The 24,194-nt window shown below is 44.2% G+C and overlaps 1 protein-coding gene across 1 annotated transcript; it reads right to left on the bottom strand.

The window, feature by feature from the left end:
- Positions 1–446: 446 nt before the first annotated feature.
- psmg1 (proteasome (prosome, macropain) assembly chaperone 1) lies at positions 447–8,142 on the bottom strand. The gene is made up of 7 exons (XM_062485974.1): positions 7,864–8,142; positions 7,448–7,557; positions 7,190–7,347; positions 5,127–5,189; positions 4,810–5,008; positions 742–872; positions 447–623 (listed from the first exon to the last, which is right to left on the bottom strand). Exons 1-7 carry the CDS (start codon positions 7,986–7,988, stop codon positions 546–548), a joined length of 864 nt encoding a protein of 287 aa, XP_062341958.1. The 5' UTR covers positions 7,989–8,142; the 3' UTR covers positions 447–545.
- Positions 8,143–24,194: the final 16,052 nt, after the last annotated feature.

Below are 24,194 nucleotides of genomic sequence, written 5' to 3' on the forward strand. Positions count from 1 at the left end.
CCAATATCAAAGTTGATATCATCTTATGCTTTATGATAATTAGGTGATATAAGGTGAACCAGCATATCATGTGTTTATGCATCATGTATGATTTTTTTTGTTACAGTACGTAGTCATCCTAGGGTCAGCAAGGATTGACTGGGCCTTCATTCTGGCTATGACTTGTGAACAGTTGGGAGAGGGTCATTTAGAAAAGGCACAATCAATCCTTGCTGACCAGTCACCTCCTGTTCAGTGAGTTCAGGTTGCTTTCATCTGGTTGCAGATTTAATCTGCCAAAATGCAGGACCAATAGATTCAAGAATTAATTTGTCCCTGCTATTGTTTTTTTTATTACAATATGTAATTCCACATTTGTAATTGTTTTTTTGGTGTGAATTGTATGTGTACTGCTGGCTGTGCAACAAATTGCCCTTTGGGCATAATATAAAAGCAACATTCACAAGTATTGATATGGTGTTTTTTTAATTAATCTTTTCTGTAATCTCTACATCTGTTAGATGATATGACAGTAAATGTAAAAACTGTGAAATAATTCCTCATGTTCACGTGTACAGGTTACTCTGAGTCTCACTGGCTTTGGCGAGCTTGCGAAGGACATCTGTACTCGGACAAGAGTTCAACTGTAAAAACAAACAGGCAGCAGAAAAAAGGTTTGAAAGAAAATGAATGGTAATATAATAATTTCTTGGCAGTTAACATTGCTTATATCCTTCGGGTATCAGGAAGATTACCACTCACCTTGACCAATTTGCTGAGACTTGACAGTGCAGATTTGTATGTTCCCATTGTGACCGAGTCTGGGGCGATTACATCGCTGTAGCACTGGTACATGACAGTAGGGATCTGGTGGACCTGGCAGTGGTTGAGCACTGAAAATACAGCATAGATCTATTTCAGTCACAGCTTAGCCAAAACGTTCTTGTTTAACATCCATGGGCTCCAATGAGTAGCTTCTTGTTCAAATTTACTTTCAAAAGAGTAACAAATACCAATTTCAGAAACTAATTCCAGCCATAGGCTTGTCCTTAACCCTCGTGCTGCCTTCGGGTCACATGACCCAAAGGTTCATAACGAACCATTGTTGTGTTTACCCAATTTTACCCAATACAAAAACAAATAAAAATAATTTTCTTTTAACCATTCCAATGTGGGGGGTCTGAGACAGCCCGAGAGTTAAAAGAAAATGCTTCACTTTGTTTTTGTATGAGGTAAATTTGTCGCAATACGACGGTGGGTCACAATGACTGATGGGTCAGAATGACCCGAAGATAACACAAGGGTTAATACAGTTCACCTGGAAAGTATTCACTTTTTCCACATTTTGTGATGTTACAGCCTTATTCCAAAATGGATTCAATTCATTTTGTCCCTTAACATTTTACACACAATACCCCATTAATGACAAAGTGGAAAAAGTTTGTTTCATATTTTTAAATAGATGTGCAAAAAATTAAGAACGAAAATATAACAAGTATTCACAGCTTTTGCTAATACTTTGTTGAAGCACCTTTGGCAGCCATTACAGCCTCAAGTCTTTCTGAGCATGATGCTACAAGCTTGGCACACCCATTTTTGGTCAGTTTCTCCCATTCTTCTTTGCAGGACCTCTGAAGCTCCATCAGGTTGGATGGGGAGTGTCGGTGCTCAGCCATTTTCAGATCTCTCCAGAGATGTTCAATCAGGTTCAGGGCTGGGCTCTGGCTGGACCACTCAAAGTCATTCACAGAGTTGTCCCGAAGCCACTCCTTTGTTATCTTGGCGGTGTGCTTAGGGTTGTTTTGGTAGTGGTAGTGGACACGCAGCGTAAGGCCCTTCTCCCCAGATTTCTCAGTTTGGCCGGGCGGCCAACTCTAAGAAGAGTCCTGATGGTTCCAAACTTCTTCCATTTACAGATGATGGAGGCCACTGTGCTCATTGGGACCTTCAATGCTGCAGAAATTGATCTGTGCCTCGATACATTACTGTCTCGGAGGTCGACAGACAATTCCTTGGACTTCATGGCTTGGTTTGTGATCTGACATGCACTCTCAACTGTGGGACAGGTATATAGACAGGTGTGTGCCTTTGCAAATCATGTCCAACCAACTGAATTTACCACCGTATGTCCATGTAATTCTTTTGTTTTTTAGATTTCCAAAAATAAAATATTTTTTCACGTTATCATTATGGGGTATTGTGTGTAGATAGAGGGGAACATGAATTTAATCAATTTTGGAATATGACAATATGACAACTTAACATGTGGAAAAGGTGAAGCTGTGAATACTTTACGGATGCACTGTATACATTTTCTTTAAATGCTTTCATGGGTGGGGGATTTATATTCATTTTTGCCCTTCCACTTAAGGCCTAAGGATGTTACCATCTGGCACATCTCAAGGGAAGGTACTTCATAAACAACCCCTCCCTTCACAAACTATTGGTATCAAAACCAGGATTGATGTGTTTAGCCGTGCATGAGCATTAAACATAAGGTTTTAACTCTGAGGTTTTAGTGTTCAGTTACTCAGAGTGCAAATTATACAATGACAATCGGGGGGGGTCAAAAAAATAAAAATAAAACAATTGGGGGGTCAACTTCTTCTCCAGGGCGTAAAGTACGCTGAACCCACCTTTCCTACCCACCCACCCTCTATGACTGACCCTACTAAATGTCTAAACTCTTTCTCTCCCCTGTCCGAGGCAGAGATCTCTGACCTCATTCTCTCTCATCGCCCCACCTCCTGTCCCCTTGATCCAGTCCTCTCCCCTCTCTTTCAAACCATCTCTCCCTCCATCATAACTTTTCTTCTCCATGTCCTTAACTCTTCTCTTACTTCCGGCACTTCCCCCTCTGCCTTCAAACAGGCCAGAGTTAGCCCTCTACTAGCACTTTGAGCTGCAATTCTTGTATGAAAAGTGCTATATAAATAAAGTCTTACTTACTTACTCAAAAAACCCTCCCTTAAGCCAGCCATCCTCCAGAACTACAGACCAGTATCACTGCTACCCTTTTTTTCTAAAACAATTGAACGCGCTGTCTCTAACCAACTGTCAAACTTTCTCAGAAAAACCTGCTTGACCCCCAACACCTCATCAGGCTTCAAGACTGGCCACTCCACAGAAACTGCCCTCCTGTCAGTCACCACTGCCCTCCAGTCTGCCAGAGCAGCTTTGAGGTCATCCATCATCATTCTGCTGGACCTTTCTGCAGCGTTTGATACGGTTAACCATCAGATCCTGCTCGCCAGACTTTCTGCAATGGGCATCACTGGCACTGCACTTCATTGGATCTCATCCTACCTGTCGGGAACATCCTACCAGGTCTCCTGGGGAGGCAAAGTGTCAGGACCCCGCCAGCTCTCTACTAGTGTGCCACAGGGCTCCGTCCTTGGACCCCTCCTCTTCTCTCTGTACACCACCTCGCTTGGACCGATTATCAGCTCCCATGGCTTCTCCTTCTTAGCTAGGATTGAGGCCTGCCTCGCAGACATCTCCGACTGGATGACCAAGCACCACCTCCAGCTGAACCTCACCAAAACAGAACTTATCATCCCGGCCAAGCCCTCCATCTCCCACAATCTCTCAATCACCCTGGGATCTGCGACGGTGACCCCTTCATCCTCTGCCAGGAACCTCGGGGGGGCCATGGATGACGAGCTCTCCCTCACAGCCCACATTGCTGCGCTCTTCCGGTCGTGTAGATTCACCCTCTACAACATCCGGAAGATCAGGAGATACCTGTCTGAGCATTCCACCCAGCTGCTAGTCCAAGCACTTGTCCTCTCAAAGTTGGACTACTGCAACTCGCTGCTCGCCGGTCTCCCAGCATGCGCAACCCGCCCTCTCCAGAGGATTCAGAACGCGGCGGCCCGTCTGGTCTTCAATCTACCCAGACGCTCCCATGTTACCCCGCTCCTCATCTCCCTCCACTGGCTTCCCATCACGGCCCGTATCAGATTCAAGACTCTGGTACTGACCTTCCGAGCGGTGAACGGGACTGCACCCGACTACATCAAGTCTCTCCTCCAGCCTTACACCCCCACCCGCCACCTACGGCCTTCATCTGACAACCGTCTGGTGGTCCCACCGCTCAAGAGCGCCCGGTCCCATCACAAGCTCTTCTCCTGTCTGGCCCCCCAATGGTGGAATAAACTCCCCACCTCCATCAGGGACACTGACTGTCTCCCCACCTTCAAGAAAAGGCTCAAGACGCACTTGTTCCGGGAGTACAATGGCACTTAGGAATGCTTGGCTGGACCTGATGTTAGTTTCCTTCAGGATTACAATGACTCTTATTGAGAGACTTGTTGCTCTTGTTGTTTGGTTGTAACGGATTTAAATTCTTGTAATCGCTGTGAAATATTTTTTACTGTTGACTGTTTTTCTACAGGTACACTTGCACTTTTGAGTTTCATGTTGTTCAATTGTAACTTGTTTAACTGCATGCTCTTATGGTTCTTCCTTTTGGCACTTATTTGGTTTTCACAATGTATGCTTCATGTTTTGGCTGCTCGCAATGTTCGGGGCTATCTCGTTGTTATGATCAGTGACCTATGCACTTTTGTAAAGCTCTCTCTTGGACGTCGATTTGGATAAAAGTGTCTGCTAAATGCATAAATGTAATGTAATTGTAAAGTAATATTTACAATTACAGGTAAGAACGATATATAAATGTATCGAAGCTCAAACCCCCCCTCCCCCCCAATTCGCACCCTGCAGTTACTCTTTAACTTTCGAGTCGTTTGTCAGATACAACACACAGTGTTTATGATTCAAATTCCATGAAAACACGTAGCAGTCATGCGGACATTAATATGACCATACCTGCCGCAGGGAGCCCAGTGACTATGTTGGGCTGCTCCAGTGCAGGGCAGAGGGTTTGGCTTTTGTAAGTGCTGGTCTTGAGAGAACGAAGGAAGGGGACTGGGCTGGCATCCAGATAGTCTGGTGTTTTGTACTCGGCCACAGGGCTGTCTGACAACACCATCACGCTAAGGCCCCTCGGCTGCAGGCAGCTGAATACCTGAAGGGGAGAAGGAAGGAGTGGTGGTAAGTTCAACAAAGATTTGTTCAGAAATTGTTTGGTCTGAAAGTATGTGAATAGGTATTATACAACAGCAATGATTCAAACTTTAGTCTACCTTTTCTGTCCACTGAAACAACTGGTCCTCTGCAATGTAGCAAGCGCTTTGGCATATCAGAACCTATAGATTTGTGAGATACAGCTTACTTTAATATGTGGTCAGCACAATAGGGGTGGAACGGTACACTGAAGTCATGGTTCGGTTCATACATCACGGTTCGGTACGAGTTCGGTACAATGGACGGAAAAGCAAAACAAACCAGCTTCCTCTACAAGTGAATATGGCGCATTGAAGATGACATGTAAATTCCGATTGCGTCAGTAATTTTTTGGGCCCTATTTGTACGTGTATCAAATGGCTGGTTAGGCACTGTAGGGAGAAGTTGAAAAAATAAAATTGTCTCGTTCCTGTGATTGGCACACCTGGGTGATGGCGTTGGATATTTTTAGTCATTTAGCACACGCCAGATGCGCGTTGGCATGTTAGATGTATTTCCACTCACATACCCCACAACCAGTGACGTGTGGTGATGTCAGTAAGAGGCTAGGCCAGGGGTCACTAATTGGCGGACCGCGGTCCGGGTCCGGACCCAGGCGGTTCCCTATCCGGACCCGGACCTATAACCGATATATTATTATGGAATTAATTCATTTTGACGGAACGTTTCCATTTTAACCGGCACATCTTTTTGTTCCAACTAAATGTGGTTTCTATCTTACTTGTCCAATCATTTTTTAATTTTTTAATTATTTAATAAAAATGTTTACGTTTGAATTTTGGCAGGGTAGGCAATGCCTACCTTGCCTACCCAGACTGCACGTCACTGCCCACAACTGCTGAACAACGCCGACACACAGTGCTCGTCTTATCCACCACTCTCTCGCCTGTACTACTGTAACTGAATGGGAAACCGAAGTTTTCCCAAACTTGCAATCTTAAAAAGGCGGCAGGTCCTCCATCTCTCGTCACACTCGTCCTTAGTGCTGCTAGGTAGCCTATCTCTGACTCATGGCGGCGCCAATCAGAGCTTCAGATCTACAGATTAGATGTCCCTAAAGAACACGAGTATCTAACAGTAGTTCCGCATTACATTAATTAATTTGCACGCAAGTTTTATTTATTTTTATACCGTGTATTCTCCGTGTAATTTCAAGCATCGAACCGTGACGCCCGTACCGTACGGTTTGGTATGTACCTACCGTTCCACCCCTACAGCACAATAGTCCTTATTAACATTACTGACAACTCCTTGATAACCCTTTATTGAAATAAAATCATGTATATATTTACACACACATCATTCACACACACAATTTACAGTCAATATAGCCAATTAACAGTAAGGACATTTGCCAGGGCTTGAAATTAACTTTTTTACTTGTTGGCACTGGTGCTCCCAACTTTGAAAAGTTGGAGGACCCACCGAATATTAAGGAGCGCCACAACTAAAATGTTTATGTTATAGATTTACTGGGCTTCAGGCAGGGGGGGGGGGGTATATTAAAATATATCTTGAGATACTCAACTCGGGAAAGAAAAATTGCCTCTGTATGCCTGCGCCTCGCCCATTAATTTTACTAGGAAAAGTTATCCCTTACTTCTCAGCTTGAGAATAACAAGGTGTTGCGTGAGAGATGGTTGAAATGCGTGAGTCTCACGGCAAAAGCGTGAGACTTGAGAGCCCTGGATTTATTTTGCGCGCTAGTTAGCTCCTTGTCACGTGACAACAGAGCGCAGTGACAAGGAGTGACTGACGGCTAATATTAACCAATTTAAAATCTGCATTAAAGTTTAAAACCTAAAGATTAAGTTTAATTGGTTTTGGAACGTTGGACCGGTCACTGTATCAGCTCACAGCAGGCACTGTGTAGTAGGCTAATTGCAAGCATTTAAGAATTTAAAACAGGTTGCACCATAACGATTATTTGCACTTAATCTCTCAAATATATTTAGTGACACAAATTTGCGAGCATATGGGACCAAAATTGCCGCAATTTCAAGCCCTGTTCACGCGTAATTATACTGTGATGGGGAATGTGAGCCAAAGTGGGAAGATGTGGAAACAGGGAGAATCATAGTGAAAACTATAAAACCACAAGGCACAATCAATGGCTACTTACTGATGAGTTGTCCCTGTGTCTGTAGAACACACAAGCTGGTTCCCCTGGCAGAGGGGCACTGGAGTGTCTGCAGGAGCCCCTACTTCTCTCATTCCACAGGGACACATGACCTACTGCATCCCAGCTGGCTGAGTTTAAAACATATGCTGACAGAAGACCTGAAACCAGCGTGTAGAACACATTTCATACACTATACGATATGTGGGTGTACAAGAGGGTGGGAGAGATGGTGATAAATTATACATCTGATGAACTTACCTGCAGCGTTATGACCCACTGCTAGGATGAAGTCTGAGCACTGTAATGTTTGGCTTCCAGTATATTCTATCGCTTTTGTGACTTCTGGACCCCACTCAATGTGTACCTCCCTAAAGGATTAAAACAGTGACCAGTCAACAGTAGTTTGTGATTAACTACTTAGTGAGTCATCCTACACCTTAGAGAGAACAAATGAAAGTGAAAGCGTACCGCCGTGCAAGCCCGTGGAGCGGCTATGCAGCAAGACTAACGTTAGCTATTAAATTGAATAATTTGTAGACCAACTTACAAATTGAGCAGGCGAAGTTAAACTGACTCACTAAAACTTGAAGACTTTTGACGCAGTTGCCGACTAGCTAGCTCTAGCTTTATCAACTTAGTTAGCTTGCATGTTAGCTACAGTAGCTACTGCTCACCTCTTTTCTTCAATTTCTTTACGAATTTGCTCATCTTCTTCATTTGTATTATCTTGGTCCTCTTCATCGTCATCCACAGCACGAGAATAAACAGACAGCACTTCTCCGAAAAATGTTGCCATCATCACTACCAGGTTTAAGAAGATGACAGAGCTGTTCCCAAAACGCTAGCTGATAGCAGAGCAAGCCTCAACAAGGAATGGAAGATCTTCTTCGAATATTGTTGGCGGATTGCATCCAACTCAAAACTAACTACTCCGCCACCTACTGTCCAGAAGTGTGTGGCGTTACAACCAATTCTGACAGGCCACTCAAAAAAGCGAATAGCATGTGCCTGCAGAGCAGTAGCGGAGCCAGAGGGGTGTCCGGGGTGGCACTGGACACCCCTGACATCTGTGGCCACCCCGGGTGCCACCCCAAAATGTAATTTGCTTCTGGAAATTTGATGCTGATTGACATCTTATTTGACCGCTTGTTGAAAGAATTTCATTTATTTTGCTGCGTTGCGGTGCATTATTCAAATCGAAGAGAGACGTTTGTTGCGAGATACAGAAGAATAAGAAGAACAGACAGCAGAATATAGAATATTTCCACAGCTCCACAAGCTCTTTTCGCGATTGAAAAAGGCATAATATTTGAAGTAAGTTTTAAGGTTTGCATTGGGTTTAGGTTTCCTGAAATTTTTTTACGAATAGCAGTAGCTGTGTAAGTTGTCCAATAACAGACAAACTGAGACAGTCAGTAGGCTTGTACTCCGATTTTACAGTTTTCTTGTGCGGCTTATATTTCGAAGCAGTTTATAATCCGGTTTTAGAACAAAAAAGTGGCTTTGTCTCAAGATCTCTAAATCAAATCAAATGTATTTGTATAGCCCTTTTTACACGCAAGCATGTCACAGAGGGCTTCACATACGCCCATAGAACTGCCCCTCAACCCACCTAAACCCTCAAGGAAGACAAGGAAAAACTCCCAGAAAAACTAAAGTAGGCAAATGGCTAGTAGAACATAACATTTCATAATAATTTCAGTTAATCAAACAGCTGCAAGACCCAGTGAAATGTTATAGACTAGCTAGCTCTAGCAAAATAACGCTAGCATCGCTAACAACATTACTAATTCAACTTTGGTAGTGTTACCGAGCTCTGTGTAAGTTCGTTTTAGATCTAATTGTATATGATCGTGTGGACAATAAGACACGGACGCGGTCTCTTTTCATAACTTGTATTTTACCACTGCTCTTCTTGACATCACTATTCGAACAACCCTCACTGATTTCACAAATGCGTTCAGCATCAAGCCTACGGCAACTCCCGAGGGACAAAACACCCTTGTCCGTTGTCACATAGAAAGGTCTGCTACAGTAGGATATCGGTCCGTGTATTGGTTTTTCTATTTTGCAACCTGTGTTGAAAAACTCAAAATAGGGCCGTAATATCGTTTTGTCACTTTAGTAAATCGAACACACATTTAAGTATAACGGCTTGTTTTTGGTTGTTTCGTATGGAGGACTAAAAGTGCCACAATTAATTAAATAAATACACCATTAAATAAATAAATACACCATTAAATAAATAAATACACCATTAAATAATTACTTAAATGTGTCATTAATTAATTAAAATAGACATTAAATACATAAATGTGTTCTTAAATGTGTCATGAATTAATTAAAATACTAATTCATTTAATGTTTTTATATATAATTATTTCACTATTTAAGTATTTCATGCTACATTTTATGCTACATTTCATGCTACATTTCATGCTACATTTCACAACAAGTTGTGTTGCAGTGCTTCATTAATTGTGTTATCTGTCAAACTCGCCCTTCAAAGTCAGTGGGGTGGGGCTAGCGCGAATCTAGTCTGATCCATTACTTTGATCTGAAGTAGAGTGCCTGGATAGTGACAATGGAGGATCTCCGTGAACTTTCTAGGGAGTTGGTGAGAGAAATTTTAGATTTAGCAGAGGATGTGGAAGCAGGATCTGCTGACCCAGAGCGTGTAGCCAGTAAAGCAGAGGAAGTTATTGAAGTTATTGGAGTAATTTCCGCACTTTCCGACTACGATATTGACCATAGAGTGACTGCAAATTTAGAAGAAGTAGTCCACCGCTTCTCTGGTAGGGTGCATCCGGCCCAACACACACAGGGACCGGGGCGTTTGGCGTTTGACATACCGAGTGCAGTTCTGGAGCAACAAGTTCTTTGTGGATTACCCGCTGGTCAAATTGCAGCGATGTTCGGAGTGTCAAAGAGGACCATCAGGAGGCGCATGAAACTAAACGGTTTAAGGTATTTACAATAAGTTTAGTTTTCAGTTTATGAATTGCCGCTCTCATCCACTTAGAAAGAATATTACGTTTAAGGTAACATTACTTGATGTTATTTGTTTTTGTTTGTGCAGAAAGACAGACCTCTATTCAGCTGTGAATGATGAGGAGTTAGACCGTATTATAAGTGAAATTCACAGAAGACATCCAAACACCGGCTACAAGCTAATGCGTGGTCATCTGAATGCAAGAGGTTTAGCGTCACTGTGTCCAATCCCGACCGGTTTTTAGCTAACATTCTGAGAAAATGCCACTTCAAATATTGATAAAAATAATCGGATCACGTTTTCAGCTGATTTACTGATTTCACGTTAAGCTTTAACTTCTTACCTTTCGAGCTAAATATTGTTAAAAAATTTAGAGTTAGCTTAGCCTTTACAAGAGCCGGTCAAAAGACGCTGGCGCCGGTAAATTAGCCTTGCGCTACCCTTGTCCAAACCCGACCGCACTTCTAAACACTGGCCGCTGCTGTTTTTCTGGGGATATTAACTTGATCCAGGGTCACCAAACTGACCATCAATGCTGTCAACATATCCGGGGACATAGTTATGTCCTCCACAATAAGATATCACGCTTCAACATCTCCAAACTATGCGATAAAATCTCAATTTGACTGTATACCACCACCTGCTGGATGTTTTGTTGAACTCTTCTCAAAGTTTGATACAGTAGCCCCCATCCCTTCCTCCCCTCGACTACAGATCACGTCACACATGATCGTGTATTTTCATTGGCAAGACAAAGTAGTGTTAAGCTAGCATTGAAATACACTGATATGCTAACCCATAGTAGCAGTACGATGACAACAAAGACACACTTGTCAGAGTAAAGATCGTCGCCCAAGCGTCGCCCGAGTGGTCTTTCGGCCAAAGTAACTTTCCTATATTATGTAAACGTCCATATATGTTCATGAAATTTTACACGTAGATTGTTTGGTATGCCTAAAATAATACTACTTACACTTTGTTGCCGATAGCAAAAGAAAATGCTGGCAAAAAGACCGGAAACTGAGTGTCCAAACCCCGTTCGGGTTTGGACAATAGTAGTTTACAGCGGTCGGGATTGGACACAGTGACGTTACGTGTTCCAAGTGAGTATATGGGCATTATTTAAATTTATTATGGCAACGACAGTACGAGCGTTCTGATTGGCTAATGGGTAGTCATGCCAGCCGCGTATTGACCTCATCGCCGGTCAGCGGTCTGATACGGATTATTATTACTGTACCCTGCTCTGACGTCAACTTCAAAATGAGCGATATCGAGGAGTCAGCTGAGTTTTACTATCCAGACGATACTGAAGACATCAACACCGACGAAGAAATTGTTAATTTTCAAAAAGAGTCGTTATTTGTGTTGGAATTAAAGCCATTTTAGCAGAACCGTGTTTGTCCGCTTTCTATCAAAAGTAATTGGTTGCTAGTCCACACCTGAAACACACCGTGAGAAGATTTGAGAGCTAGCTACAATTAACCTACCATTTATTTTCATTTACAAAATGAAAAGAGCTAAAAATGCCATATAATAAACAACTTACTAACCTCGACCGTTTGGTTAGTAAGTAGCTACTAGTAGTTAGTATTGTAGCGACCCGTCACCCACACATACAGATGTTGGGCTGTTGGTTGTTCTTCCTGTTACGCATGGGTTTTAAGAGAACTGGTCACGATTGTTATGTGTGCTACTATTCTTTTATTTGACGTAGGCTACGGCCAAACAGTAGCCTGTGTACCATGAATAAACTGGAGATTATTAAACGCCATCGCATGCCTGGACAATCGTTGCTTTCTGACCTAGTCGGGTCATTACAGTATTTTTAATGCTGAGCTCTGCCCCTTTGAAAGGTGAAGGAAGTCCGCTTGTGGAAATACGTTGCCACTGAGATGTAGAATCTGTATTATCTAGACGAGAAACACATTTCAGGACCGCTGACTTGTATCATCAGAACCAATAGACATGTCCTGTGATTTTTAGACTCCTATTTAATAAAATAAACATATCTGACAGTAATATTCTCAGCTGTCCGGATATGCCCCCACCCCTGCTGTAAAGTGTATAATATAATCATAGAAAAGTATATAATCATAGGAGGCTGGGTAGGAGGCATAGGTCTGTTCTGATGATACAAGTCAGCAGTGTAAAGCTCGAGCATGTGGAATCTTTTATATATTAAGAGGGACAATATCTGACAGTACAATTTTGAGGCTGTGGTAGTTCTGTAATAGTTGAGTTTTACACACATCATGTATTTCATTATGACACCACTATCTCCTCAAAATAAGTAGCCAGTGAGTGTGTGGTTATTAATTTAATTTCCTCCCCTTAGTGTCAAGACTGCAAGAGTCTTTACGCAGAGTCGATGCAGAGGGAGTCTACATGAGACGTCTAAGGCTGTGTGTATTAAGACGACGGCAGTATTCTGTTCCTGGCCCAAACTCTTTGTGGCATATAGATGGCCACCATAAGCTCATCAGGTCAGTGATATTAGCAGATAAACAATGCATCTTTCTAGATGTTTCATTAGAATTGTTTTACAATAAAGTTGTTCTTTTTCATGTGTTCACAATTGGCTGACAGGTGGAGATTTGTTGTCCATGGTGCGGTGGATGGATTCAGTCGTTTAGTGGTCTACCTGACTGTGGCTGGCAATAATAGAGCTCATACGGTCTTACAGAGCTTTATCACTGCTGTTGAGCAGTATGGGCTGCCATCAAGGGTACGGTCTGATAAAGGGGGGGAGAATACAGATGTAGCCGAATTCATGATCAGAAGCAGAGGTACCGACAGGAATTCACACATCACAGGCAGAAGTGTCCACAATCAGCGGTAAATAAATATGTTTGGCAACCTGGCTCACACAACAAATGTACCAGTTGAATGTACTTCTTTAGCATATGTCACGTAAATTAACAATTTGTCAATTTGATCCAAAACACAGAATAGAGAGGATGTGGAGAGATGTTTATGAACATGCCCTGGACCTCTTCTATCAGATCTTCACTTCATTGGAAGATCAGGGAACACTGAATCCAGACAATGAAGTCCATCTTTTCGCACTGACTCACATCTTCCTTCCACTAATCCAGAAAAGCGTCGACTCTTTCCGAGATGCTTGGAACTTTCATGGTCTTAGAACTGAAAGGAATCAGTCACCACAGCAACTCTGGAGAAGATACAGAGAGCAAGGCCCTATGGAGGATCCTACTGAGGTTAAAGAACAATCAACTTTAAACACTTTTTAAACTGTTTTTCCCCAAAGGAATTATATAGGAGAAAATATTGTGCTAAATGTGGTACTTTAAATAAAAAGTTATAGTCTCAAAGTCTCCCGAGCTTTCAAAGATCAACCTCTGAGCTGTAGTTTCTACGGTGCATACTATGCACAACTGTATTACTTGAATACAAAAACTGAATTGAATAGGCAACATTTAATTTCTCACTTGGAGACCAAAAAGAACTATCTTGTGTAATGACATGTCAAACTAGTTTTAAGTACAAGATTGATCATGCTTGTCCTCCATTCAGGTTCCTGAAGAGTATGGGATCGACTGGAACGGACCTCACAGTCTTCATAGAGGCACTGTGTCAGTCCCTGAGGTCCAGCTGGCCCGTGAGCTCTCAGATGAAGAGGTTGCCATTTTGCCAGCTCCAGGAGTGTCTGATACACTTAGATTATATGTAGAGACTGTGCAAGTTTTATCAAGAATCCTAGCCGACTGATCAACCCATGCTTTTATTTAGCGTGTACATGAATGCTGTACTGTTTGATATGTAATCAAGGACATTCATCCTCTCATGCCATGAGTTCCTGAAGTCTGTAACCCGGCGGTCTCATCCAGCTCTTGGGATCTTTGTAGCTGTCACCCTTCCAAGCTCCAAAACTCTTTTCAGTGTCTCAAAGAAACTTCAGTAGTGACCCTAATCTTCTCTTTTACTAGTAACAGTACTCAGGGACGGTACAGAGTAGCAGAAAACCAAGCTGTAGCTGGCTTCTCCTGACACATTTTTATTCAACTCCATGGGAAAATCTAAAATACAATGGCTCGTACCGACTGTACAAAACGGTGGACAGTGGTTTTCAAACTTTTTGTGCCCAAGGCACACCAACAATATGCAGATACCCTTTCTTTGCCCTCCACCCCTGCCCCCGTGTGACTGGAATTACTAAACACAGTGTGTTTACATTTTCAAAGACACTGAACTTGTCATTTGACCTGAATTACTAAACACAGTGTGTTTACATTTTCAAAGACACTGAACTTGTCATTTGACCTGAATTACTAAACAGTGTGTTTACATTTTCTAAGACACTGAACTTGTCATTTGACCTGAATTACTAAACTACTTAACAGTACATACAATGACATTTGTCTGGAAAAATTTAAAGAAGTCTGTTAAAGAAGTCCAAATCCAGTGTTTGCACTATTTATGGCAGAGACAAGTGCTTTCTCAAAGTCCATGTAGGTTTGGAAATGAGCTGGCAGCTTTAGTGTTTCGAAACATGTGGCAGACGTAGGAAGGGTTCCCCCAGAGATCTCCACTCTCAGTTGAGGAGGAAGCATCTCCCAGCCAACCCAGAATGTCAGCAGCTGGGCCAGAGTACCTGATGAAGCTAAAAGTCATAAAATGGATTCAAGACATTTAGTTCAACATTAATTGATCATGTCTATCCATGACACATAGAAGCATTTGTAAAGAGAGCAATACATAAACCAAATAAGGTGTTTATACCTGTTTCAATGAACATTCTAAGAAAACCTGTGATGCGGCACGTTGTGTCCAAGTCAAAGTCTTCATCATCACTGTCCTCAACTGGCCATGTGATTTTTTCTAGGAGCATCTTAAAGAACACACCAATTGTAAGTATTTTAAAAGGGAGTACTTATTTTGGTGAAGGAACATGCAGATCACATTCTTGGTAAATGGAAAAATAACCAGCTCAATCATTGAAAATACACGTAAATCCATCAAGTTAAGTTCGGACCCGACCCCCGGACAATCTGCCGCTTGTCCGGGGGTCGGGTCGCGGGGGCAGCAACCTAAGCAGGGAGGCCCAGACTTACCTCTCCCCGGCCACTTCCACCAGCTCTTCCTGGGGGACCCCGAGGCGTTCCCAGGCCAGCCGAGAGACATAGTCCCTCCAGCGTGTCCTGGGTCTTCCCCGGGGCCTCTTCCCAGTGGGACGTGCCCAGAACACCTCACCAGGGAGGCGTCCAGGAGGCATCCTGATCAGATGCCCGAGCCACCTCAGCTCCACACGGAGGAGCAGCGGTTCTACTCTGAGCCCCTCCCGGATGACCGAGCTTCTCACCCTATCTCTAAGGGAGAGACCGGACACCCTGCGGAGAAAGCTCATTTCGGCCGCTTGTATTCGCGATCTCGTTCTTTCGGTCACTACCCACAGTTCGTGACCATAGGTGAGGGTAGGAACGTAGATCGACTGGTAAATAGAGAACTTCGCCTTTCGACTCAGCTCCTTCTTCACCACGACGGACCGATGCAGAGCCCGCATCACTGCGGACGCCGCACCGATCCGCCTGTCGATCTCGCCCCCGGGCCTGGCTCCAGGGTGGGGCACCGGTGACCCGCGTCCGGGCAAGGGCAACTTGGAACCATTGTTGTTTTTTGAGCCACGCTTTGTCTGGTCTTTCACCTGGAACCTGTTTGCCTTGGGTGACCCTACCAGGGGCATAAAGCCCCCGACAACATAGCTTCCAGGATCATTAGGACACGCAAACCCCTCCACCGCGATAAGGTGGTGACTCAGGGAGGGGATCAAGTTAAGTCACAAATATAACTAATTACTGACTTACCTGGGGTGTGAACTGCATTTCAGCCATTTTGGGGAAAAGAAGTGGGACAACATCTGGCCTAGATGTCAGCAGGGGCCATACCATCACATCTTTCAGTCCCTTTCTCAGCTGTTTAATATGGCGCATGGTCCTCATAATGACCTAAGAGACACATTTAAAAACTAATGTATGCCGCTATTCATATGTGTATTTTTCTGGGATTTTCCTTGATTTTACAACAAATCACATTCTACCTGGATAACAAGTTAAAGACAGTGCTAGTTGTCCTGTCTACAGTCCCAGTTTGCCTGTGATTGAGAATATGTGGTGCTTTATGCACACTTGACATAACTGTTCTGCTTAAGACATCGGATTAATTGGGAAATTCATAGCATGAATTTCACCACTAAAATTTGACCATTTGCATCTCTGCTAGAGATAAGACATAAGACAGGATTCACAACACTTTCTATAATTTCAACAACTACAGCAATGATTTCTGTCACTTGACCAACAGGAACTCACTGCATGGAGTAGAAGTTTGTTATGTAGCCACCTCCGATTTGTTTTGGTGACTGCCGGAAGATCCCAAGACATGGAAAGATCTGAAATTGTGTCCTTCTGTTCCGGTGTAAGTTCTTCATTTTCAAGCTAGAATCAAGACCATACAAGTTATATTTTCCCAAACAATAATTTTTGCAAGGCAAAGTTTAGTTTATGTTACATACCAGTTTTATGATGCTCCTGATGTGCAGATCAGGACAGTCTTCTGTAACAACAGTGGCCATTTCAGGGTCCCCATTGAACAGCACATGTATTACAGCAGGACTTAATCCTGTGACATGGGGACCGTCATGCAGAAAGGTGTGGGCCAACATCCTTCCTGCAACCCGGAAGAGGTTGCTTTCAATAAGTGTCTCTGATGCTGTTGGAACAATATGGTCAGGTTCACCCTCAAATAGCAGTGTTCGGCCCATTCCTCCTGTAAAGTACCAAGAGAGCAGGGGATAAAGTCACAACAATTAACGTCTGAAATACATTACAAAAAAAAGACATTAACCTTCAAAATAGTAAGAGACTTACCAAGATCTAGACTGAATCCAAACTGGAGTTTGGATATCGTTGTTGACAGAAAGTACCGCTTCACTCCCTCTCCGATAGCAACATCACCTGAAATAAAATACTGATAACAACACAGTGGAAAAACAGTGTCTGACTAATAAAGCTAACTAGATTAGGTAACATTTAACAAGCAAGGGAAAAAATAGTCAATATTCTATTAGCTGTAATTCTAAAAAAGCATCCTTAATATTGATTCTTCCAGATTACAGGAGAATATTGTGCACGGCATATTTTCATTAGTGGTCATCAATGATTTAAATTTTTGGATTCCATTCTCCAATTTAACAATTCCATATAAGATACTTGAGTGGTATAAACTTTACTGATACATGTATATTACAAACGTTATATTACTTACCAGCAAGAGTACAATGAAGTGGACATGCCCATTCTTGCTGCTGTTTATAGAATGAGAGTAGTTCCCGTTCCGTCCTCTTCAGAGTCCCTTATGTCCATCTTCATTCTGAGTGTTTTCCCAGTTGCATGTTCCCTTAGCAGATTCTCTTTGAAAACTTTGGCAGCTTGAGCCGGTTCTTTAATAAGCTTCCATTCTAAACAAACAACAACAATAAAGTTATCTATTCCAGAGAGACATGTTGCGAGTTGGCATGTTACCTGCAGATACTGATATCCTCTCGGTCTACAGAAAAGGAGGAAAATTCTGTCCATGTCACAGCATTCTGAACAAAAACTAAATATTAGAAAAATAGAAAATATAATCCAGATGCATGTTATTAATCATCTGTAACTGTGCTATCTTATCTAATTATATCTTGCAGGTGTTATTTTTCTATCAACTTAGTTTCAGTTACACACAACGCTATTGTGATGACACAAACCACTGTTTGTTTCTTCGCAATCCAACTCCTCGATGACAATCACTGCTGGTACTACTGCACTCTCAACTGATGTTCCAGGTCTCACTGGAACACTGTCACTGACTATCATCTCACTATCATTTTCTTCACTTTGGCCTCCCTCTTGTTCTCTTTCTGATTCCTGCATGGGTGTCCTTGAAGTGAACACAATTAAGATTATGGTCATACTCCCTTATTTGTGTGTACAACACTGAGAGAAAAATGTATATGCTACCCTTGCATTGCTTTAAGAAGTACATACCCATTGCAGCTCAATCTGTGCAGCTTCATCTCTGAAAAGGGAACTTCCTTCTGACAAGTGATGCAGGGGATGACTGGACCAGAGGCAGAACATGTGCTCTCCTAACAACAACAAATGGCTTTTAATTAATGATTGAAAGTCACCAGTAATCTTTGTTTTTATTATGTATAAAACTAGGTTTCTGTAAATGTATGTACATTGAAGGGTAGATCCTGTTGAAGTGGACGTATGTAGATTGTAGCCTGTCCAATCATCGTCGATGGATCTTTCAGATAGGCAAGGGTGTATCCAGTGCTGGGACACTGAAGCAATGCAAGATTTCGACTGCGAGTCCATCCATCCATCCATCATCTTCCGCTTGTCCGGGGGTCGGGTCGCGGGAGCAGCAACCTAAGCAGGGAGGCCCAGACTTTCCTCTCCCCGGCCACTTCCACCAGCTCTTCCTGGGGGACCCCGAGGCGTTCCCAGGCCAGCCGAGAGACATAGTCCCTCCAGCGTGTCCTGGGTCTTCCCCGGGGCCTCTTCCCAGTGGGACGTGCCCAGAACACCTCACCAGGGAGGCGTCCAGGAGGCATCCTTATCAGATGCCCGAGCCACCTCAACTGGCCCCTCTCGACGCGGAGGAGCAGCGGTTCTACTCTGAGCCCCTCCCGGATGACCGAGCTTCTCACCCCATCTCTAAGGGAGAGCCCGGACACCCTGCGGAGAAAACTCATTTTGGCCGCTTGTATTCGCGATCTCGTTCTTTCGGTCACTACCCACAGTTCGTAACCATAGGTGAGGGTAGTGACCCCTCCCTGAGTCACCACCTTACCGCGGTGGAGGGGTTTGCGTGTCCTAATGATCCTGGAAGCTATGTTGTCGGGGGCTTTATGCCCCTGGTAGGGTCACCCAAGGCAAACAGGTTCCAGGCGAAGGATCAGACAAAGCGTGGCTCAAAAACTACCATGAAGAAAAATAACAATGGTTCTCAGTTGCCCCTGCCCGGAAGCGGGTCACCGGGGCCCCCCCCTGGAGCCAGGCCCGGGGGTGGGGCTCGATGGCGAGCGCCTGGTGGCCGGGCCTTTTCCCATGGGGCCCGGTCGGGCACAGCCCGAAGAGACAACGTGGGACCCCCTTCCAGTGGGCTCACCATCCGCAGGAGGGGTCATGGGGGTCGGGTGCAGTGCGAGACGGGCGGCGGCCGAAGGCGGGGTCCTTGGCGGTCCGATCCTCGGCTGCAGAAGCTAGCTCTAGGGACGTGGAACGTCACCTCGCTGGCGGGAAAGGAGCCGGAGCTGGTGCGCGAGGTAGAGAAGTTCCGGCTAGATATAGTCGGCCTCGCCTCGACGCACAGCATCGGCTCCGGAACCAGTCTCCTTGAGAGGGGCTGGACTCTCTTCCACTCTGGAGTTGCCCTCGGTGAGAGGCTTCGAGCTGGGGTGGGAATACTTGTTTCCCCTCGGTTCGGTGCCTGTACGTTGGGGTTCACCCCGGTGGACGAGAGGGTAGCCTCCCTCCGCCTTCGGGTGGGGGGACGGGTCCTCACTGTTGTTTGTGCTTATGCACCAAATGGCAGTGCAGAGTACCCACCCTTTTTGGAGTCTCTGGGAGGGGTGCTGGAAAGCGCTCCTCCCGGAGATTCCCTCGTCCTCCTGGGGGACTTCAATGCTCATGTGGGCAATGACAGTGAGACCTGGAGGGGCGTGATTGGGAGGAACGGCCCCCCCAATCTGAACCCGAGCGGTGTTTTGTTGTTGGACTTCTGTGCTAGACACGGCTTGTCCATAACGAACACCATGTTCAAGCATAAGGGTGTTCATATGTGCACTTGGCACCAGGACACCCGAGGTCTCAGTTCGATGATAGACTTTGTAGTCGTGTCGTCGGATCTGAGGCCGAATGTCTTGGACACTCGGGTGAGGAGAGGGGCGGAGCTGTCAACTGATCACCACCTGGTGGTGAGTTGGCTACGATGGTGGGGGAAGACGCCGGTCAGGCCTGGCAGGCCCAAACGTAATGTGAGGGTCTGCTGGGAACGGCTGGCAGAATCCCCTGTCAGAAGGAGCTTCAACTCCCACCTCCGGCAGAGCTTCGACCATGTCTCGGGGGAGGCCGGGGACATTGAGTCCGAATGGGCCATGTTCCGGGCCTCCATTGTTGAGGCGGCTGACCGGAGCTGCGGACGCAAGGCGGTCGGTGCATGTCGCGGCGGTAACCCTCGGACTCGGTGGTGGACGCCGGAGGTGAGGGAAGCCGTCAAGCTGACTAGGCCTATCGGACTTTGTCCGATAGGCCTAGGACTCCAGAGGCAGCTGATGTGTACCGGCAGGCCAAGCGGAATGCGGCTTTGGCGGTCGCGGAGGCAAAAACCCGGGCGTGGGAGGAGTTCGGCGAGGCCATGGAGAATGACTTCCGAACGGCTTCGAAAAGGTTCTGGACCACCATCCGGCGACTCAGGAGGGGGAAGCAGTGCACTGTCAACGCTGTATATGGTGGGGATGGTGCGCTGCTGACCTCGATGGGGGACGTCTTGGATCGGTGGAAGGAATACTTTGAAGACCTCCTTAATCCCACCAACACGCGTTCCGACGTGGAGGCAGAGTCTGGGGACATTGGGGGGGGCCCTTCTATCTCTGGGGCTGAGGTCGCCGAGGTGGTTGAAAAGCTCCGCGGTGGCAAGGCCCCTGCGGTGGATGAGGTCCGCCCGGAGTTCCTTAAGGCTCTGGATGTTGTAGGGCTGTCTTGGTTGGCACGACTCTGCAACATCGCGTGGACATCAGGGACAGTGCCTCTGGACTGGCAGACCGGGGTGGTGGTTCCCCTCTTTAAAAAGGGGGACCGGAGGGTGTGCTCCAACTTTAGGGGGATCACACTCCTCAGCCTCCCTGGGAAAGTCTATTCAGGGGTGCTGGAGAGGAGGGTCCGTCGGATTGTCGAACCTTGGATTCAGAAGGAGCAATGTGGTTTTCGTCCTGGCCTTGGAACTGTGGACCAGCTCGACTGCGAGTAGATCCTGCAATTTTTTGAAATTAAAAGCCTCCCCCTTGTTGGAGCTTTGGAAACACTTCCATCAGTTCATTGGTTATAACCATGGGATCGTTCTCATTCCCTGGAGAGAAAAAACATAACTCATTGACCCACCTAAACTAAGCAAATAAGCCTGTGATGACTATTATTCACACTATGAAAATCAATTACTTTTGAGTCACATATGAATATGGAAATATTTAAGACTAAACAGAAATGCCGAGTAGAACCAAATAATTTAAAAGTCACAGACAGTGCAAACTTTTGGGGGTTTTGGTAAATGCCTAGTTTCGCACTGACCTGAAAATGTTACTTTTTGCTCTCCAAGTCCTGAAGTAACAAGGTCCGTTTTAAGCGATATGCTTGGAATTGTACCCGCCTTGTGGTCAGCCAAACAAAAGACAGTGTGTGTGTAGCTTCTTCGGCAAACTTGGACTTGTCCTGGTCGTCTCATATTCCTTCTGGCTCCGCTGTTATACGGCGCAAAGAGCCTTGCTACTTCGGCTGCAACACAGAAAAAAGTCACAGCTCAATGGTCACCAGTCAGCTAAAACAGGCTCAACTTCTATGGTGCAGATGCCCCAGAACACCGATGCTCAAGCCAGCTAAGGCCGTTTTCACACTTGACTTTTTCAGAAAATGCGGCCGCCTTTTAAAAACTTCAAAAAAAGCGCTGAGCCCGACGCCTTTTTGAGTTCAATTTTCTCAACTTTTCAGAAAAGCGCTGGGTGACGTCAAGCGCCTTTTTGACAGCTGATCAATCAGGACGAGGAGAGTAGGTATAGGAGTGTACCTTCCCTAGTAACCTTCTACCTTAGTTACCAGGCTATGGCTATGGCTAGGCTCCTCAAACGCCAAAGCTAAAGCAAGTAAGTGCATTTTATTGGCCATAGTAGCTAGCTGTCAATAAGTAACCAACGGAAAATAACGAATAATGTATCGCTAGACTATATGATTCCCGTTCAGGTTACAAAATTCTCGTCAGAAAGGCGCTTGACGTCACCCAGCACTTTTCTCAAATGGAGCTCAAAAGGCGCTCAAAGGGCGCTGAAGGCAGCGCTTTTTTCTAAAAAAAAGAAGTCAAGTGTGAACACGGCCTAACAAACTAGTTTTATGCTCTCCCATTAACAATGAACGTATTACACACGAAGCATCACGAGCCTACCGCATACAAATACATTTTCGATCTAATTAAACCCACACCTGTGTCCCGAGTCATTGATTAGTAGCACACCCGGCTAACATGAAATTACTTAGCTTACCTTGAACAGGTAGGTGTACGTGATGGAGCGGCAGGTATCTGCTGTGATGGGGCGGGAGGTACTTCTTGTGATGGAGCGGCAGGTATCGGCTGTGACTGAGCCGCCGGAGCCGGAGGATTTCTGGTCAGAGCTTCCTCTATCAAATGTGCTGCTTCTCTAAGCAGCTCCGGATAAGTTTTCGCCATTTTATCCTGCACCTCAAATGGCATGGGGGCTAGCAGGATCAAGTCTTCCCCTTGTATCTAACCCTTTTCTGCCGGACCATTCAAATCCCATGGTTCCCGCCTTAATGTCTTTGCCGTCCAATCACCGATTGTATTTCTGAAAACTGCCAGATACTCATGACAACTTAAGCTCAAAGCACATATCATTGGTTAAGGGGTTACTGGGTCCCCACCCCACTGACTTTGATGGGCGAGTTTGACAGATAACACAATTAATGAAGCACACAACTCGTTGTGAAATGTAGCATGAAATGTAGCATGAAATGTAGCATGAAATGTAGCATGAAATGTAGCATGAAATACTTAAATAGTGAAATAATGATATATAAAAACATTAAATGAATTAGTATTTTAATTAATTCATGACACATTTAAGAACACATTTATGTATTTAATGTCTATTTTAATTCATCAATGACACATTTAAGTAATTATTTAATGGTGTATTTATTTATTTAATGGTGTATTTATTTATTTATTTAATGGTGTATTTATTTAATTCATTGTGGCACTTTTAGTCCTCCATAGTTTCGTTTTTTTGGGAATAATGAAATAACCATATAACACAAATGGTATAACGAGCCATTAATCGATGTTTTGATTATTGGGTGTGCTTTGCCTTCGGCAAGGGCACAAACTTTGTTCTCTCACATATATTATTATTGTGAGAATGCTGTTAAACATTCTCACTATTTTTTTCCTGTTTCTCTTAATTATTGTGAGAATTCTCACTATTGTTTTTCAACTTCTCAGTTCTTCCACTGGTTTTTTGTCCTTTACTCATTTCTCACTTTTATAATTTTTGATATATTAAGGTTTTTGTGCAATTTATTCTCCCATTAAAAGTAATGGTAAATCCTTTCAAATCATTAAAAAGCTTCCTCCTCTTTCAAACTTAACTACTTCAGCATACTTTCAGCTAGAGACACCATTCAACCTTTAAAATGTTCACAAGACATTCAGCTATTCCCAAATGATTCAGCTTTTTCAAATATAGAGACAATTTAGAATTATGACAGTTTGAAATACATTAAAATGTTTGCTCCTTCTTGATTTTTATGAATGAGCAGCAAGCAGAGTGGCACACTGCTGCCTGCTCTTTTTCTGATATTCAACTAAATTGTCAAACAAATTCCTCTAACTTTCATATAGTTTAACTTACAGAAAAAAGTTATACCTTAAAATGTGGGAAAGTTTGTCCTCTTTCAGCCAATGTAACTACTAAAGAGCTCACATTTACAGATTTTCAGCTATGAGCCTTGAAGTGAGAGCAGCCTTTCAAATTATCTAACAAACTTCAATGGAGAGGTGGGTAAAATCCGTCAGAGAAAGCAAGAAGGAAGACGATTTCGAAACTGCCTGTAGAGACATATTTTTGACCGCACAGACATATAAAGGACATCTCTAGTTTCGGCAGAGTCTTGGGTCTCGGAAAATATCCTCATTTTATTTATTGGACGTGTAGTTTTCCGT

Source organism: Osmerus eperlanus, chromosome 19 (assembly GCF_963692335.1).
Source record: "Osmerus eperlanus chromosome 19, fOsmEpe2.1, whole genome shotgun sequence".
Classification (NCBI taxonomy): domain Eukaryota; kingdom Metazoa; phylum Chordata; class Actinopteri; order Osmeriformes; family Osmeridae; genus Osmerus; species Osmerus eperlanus.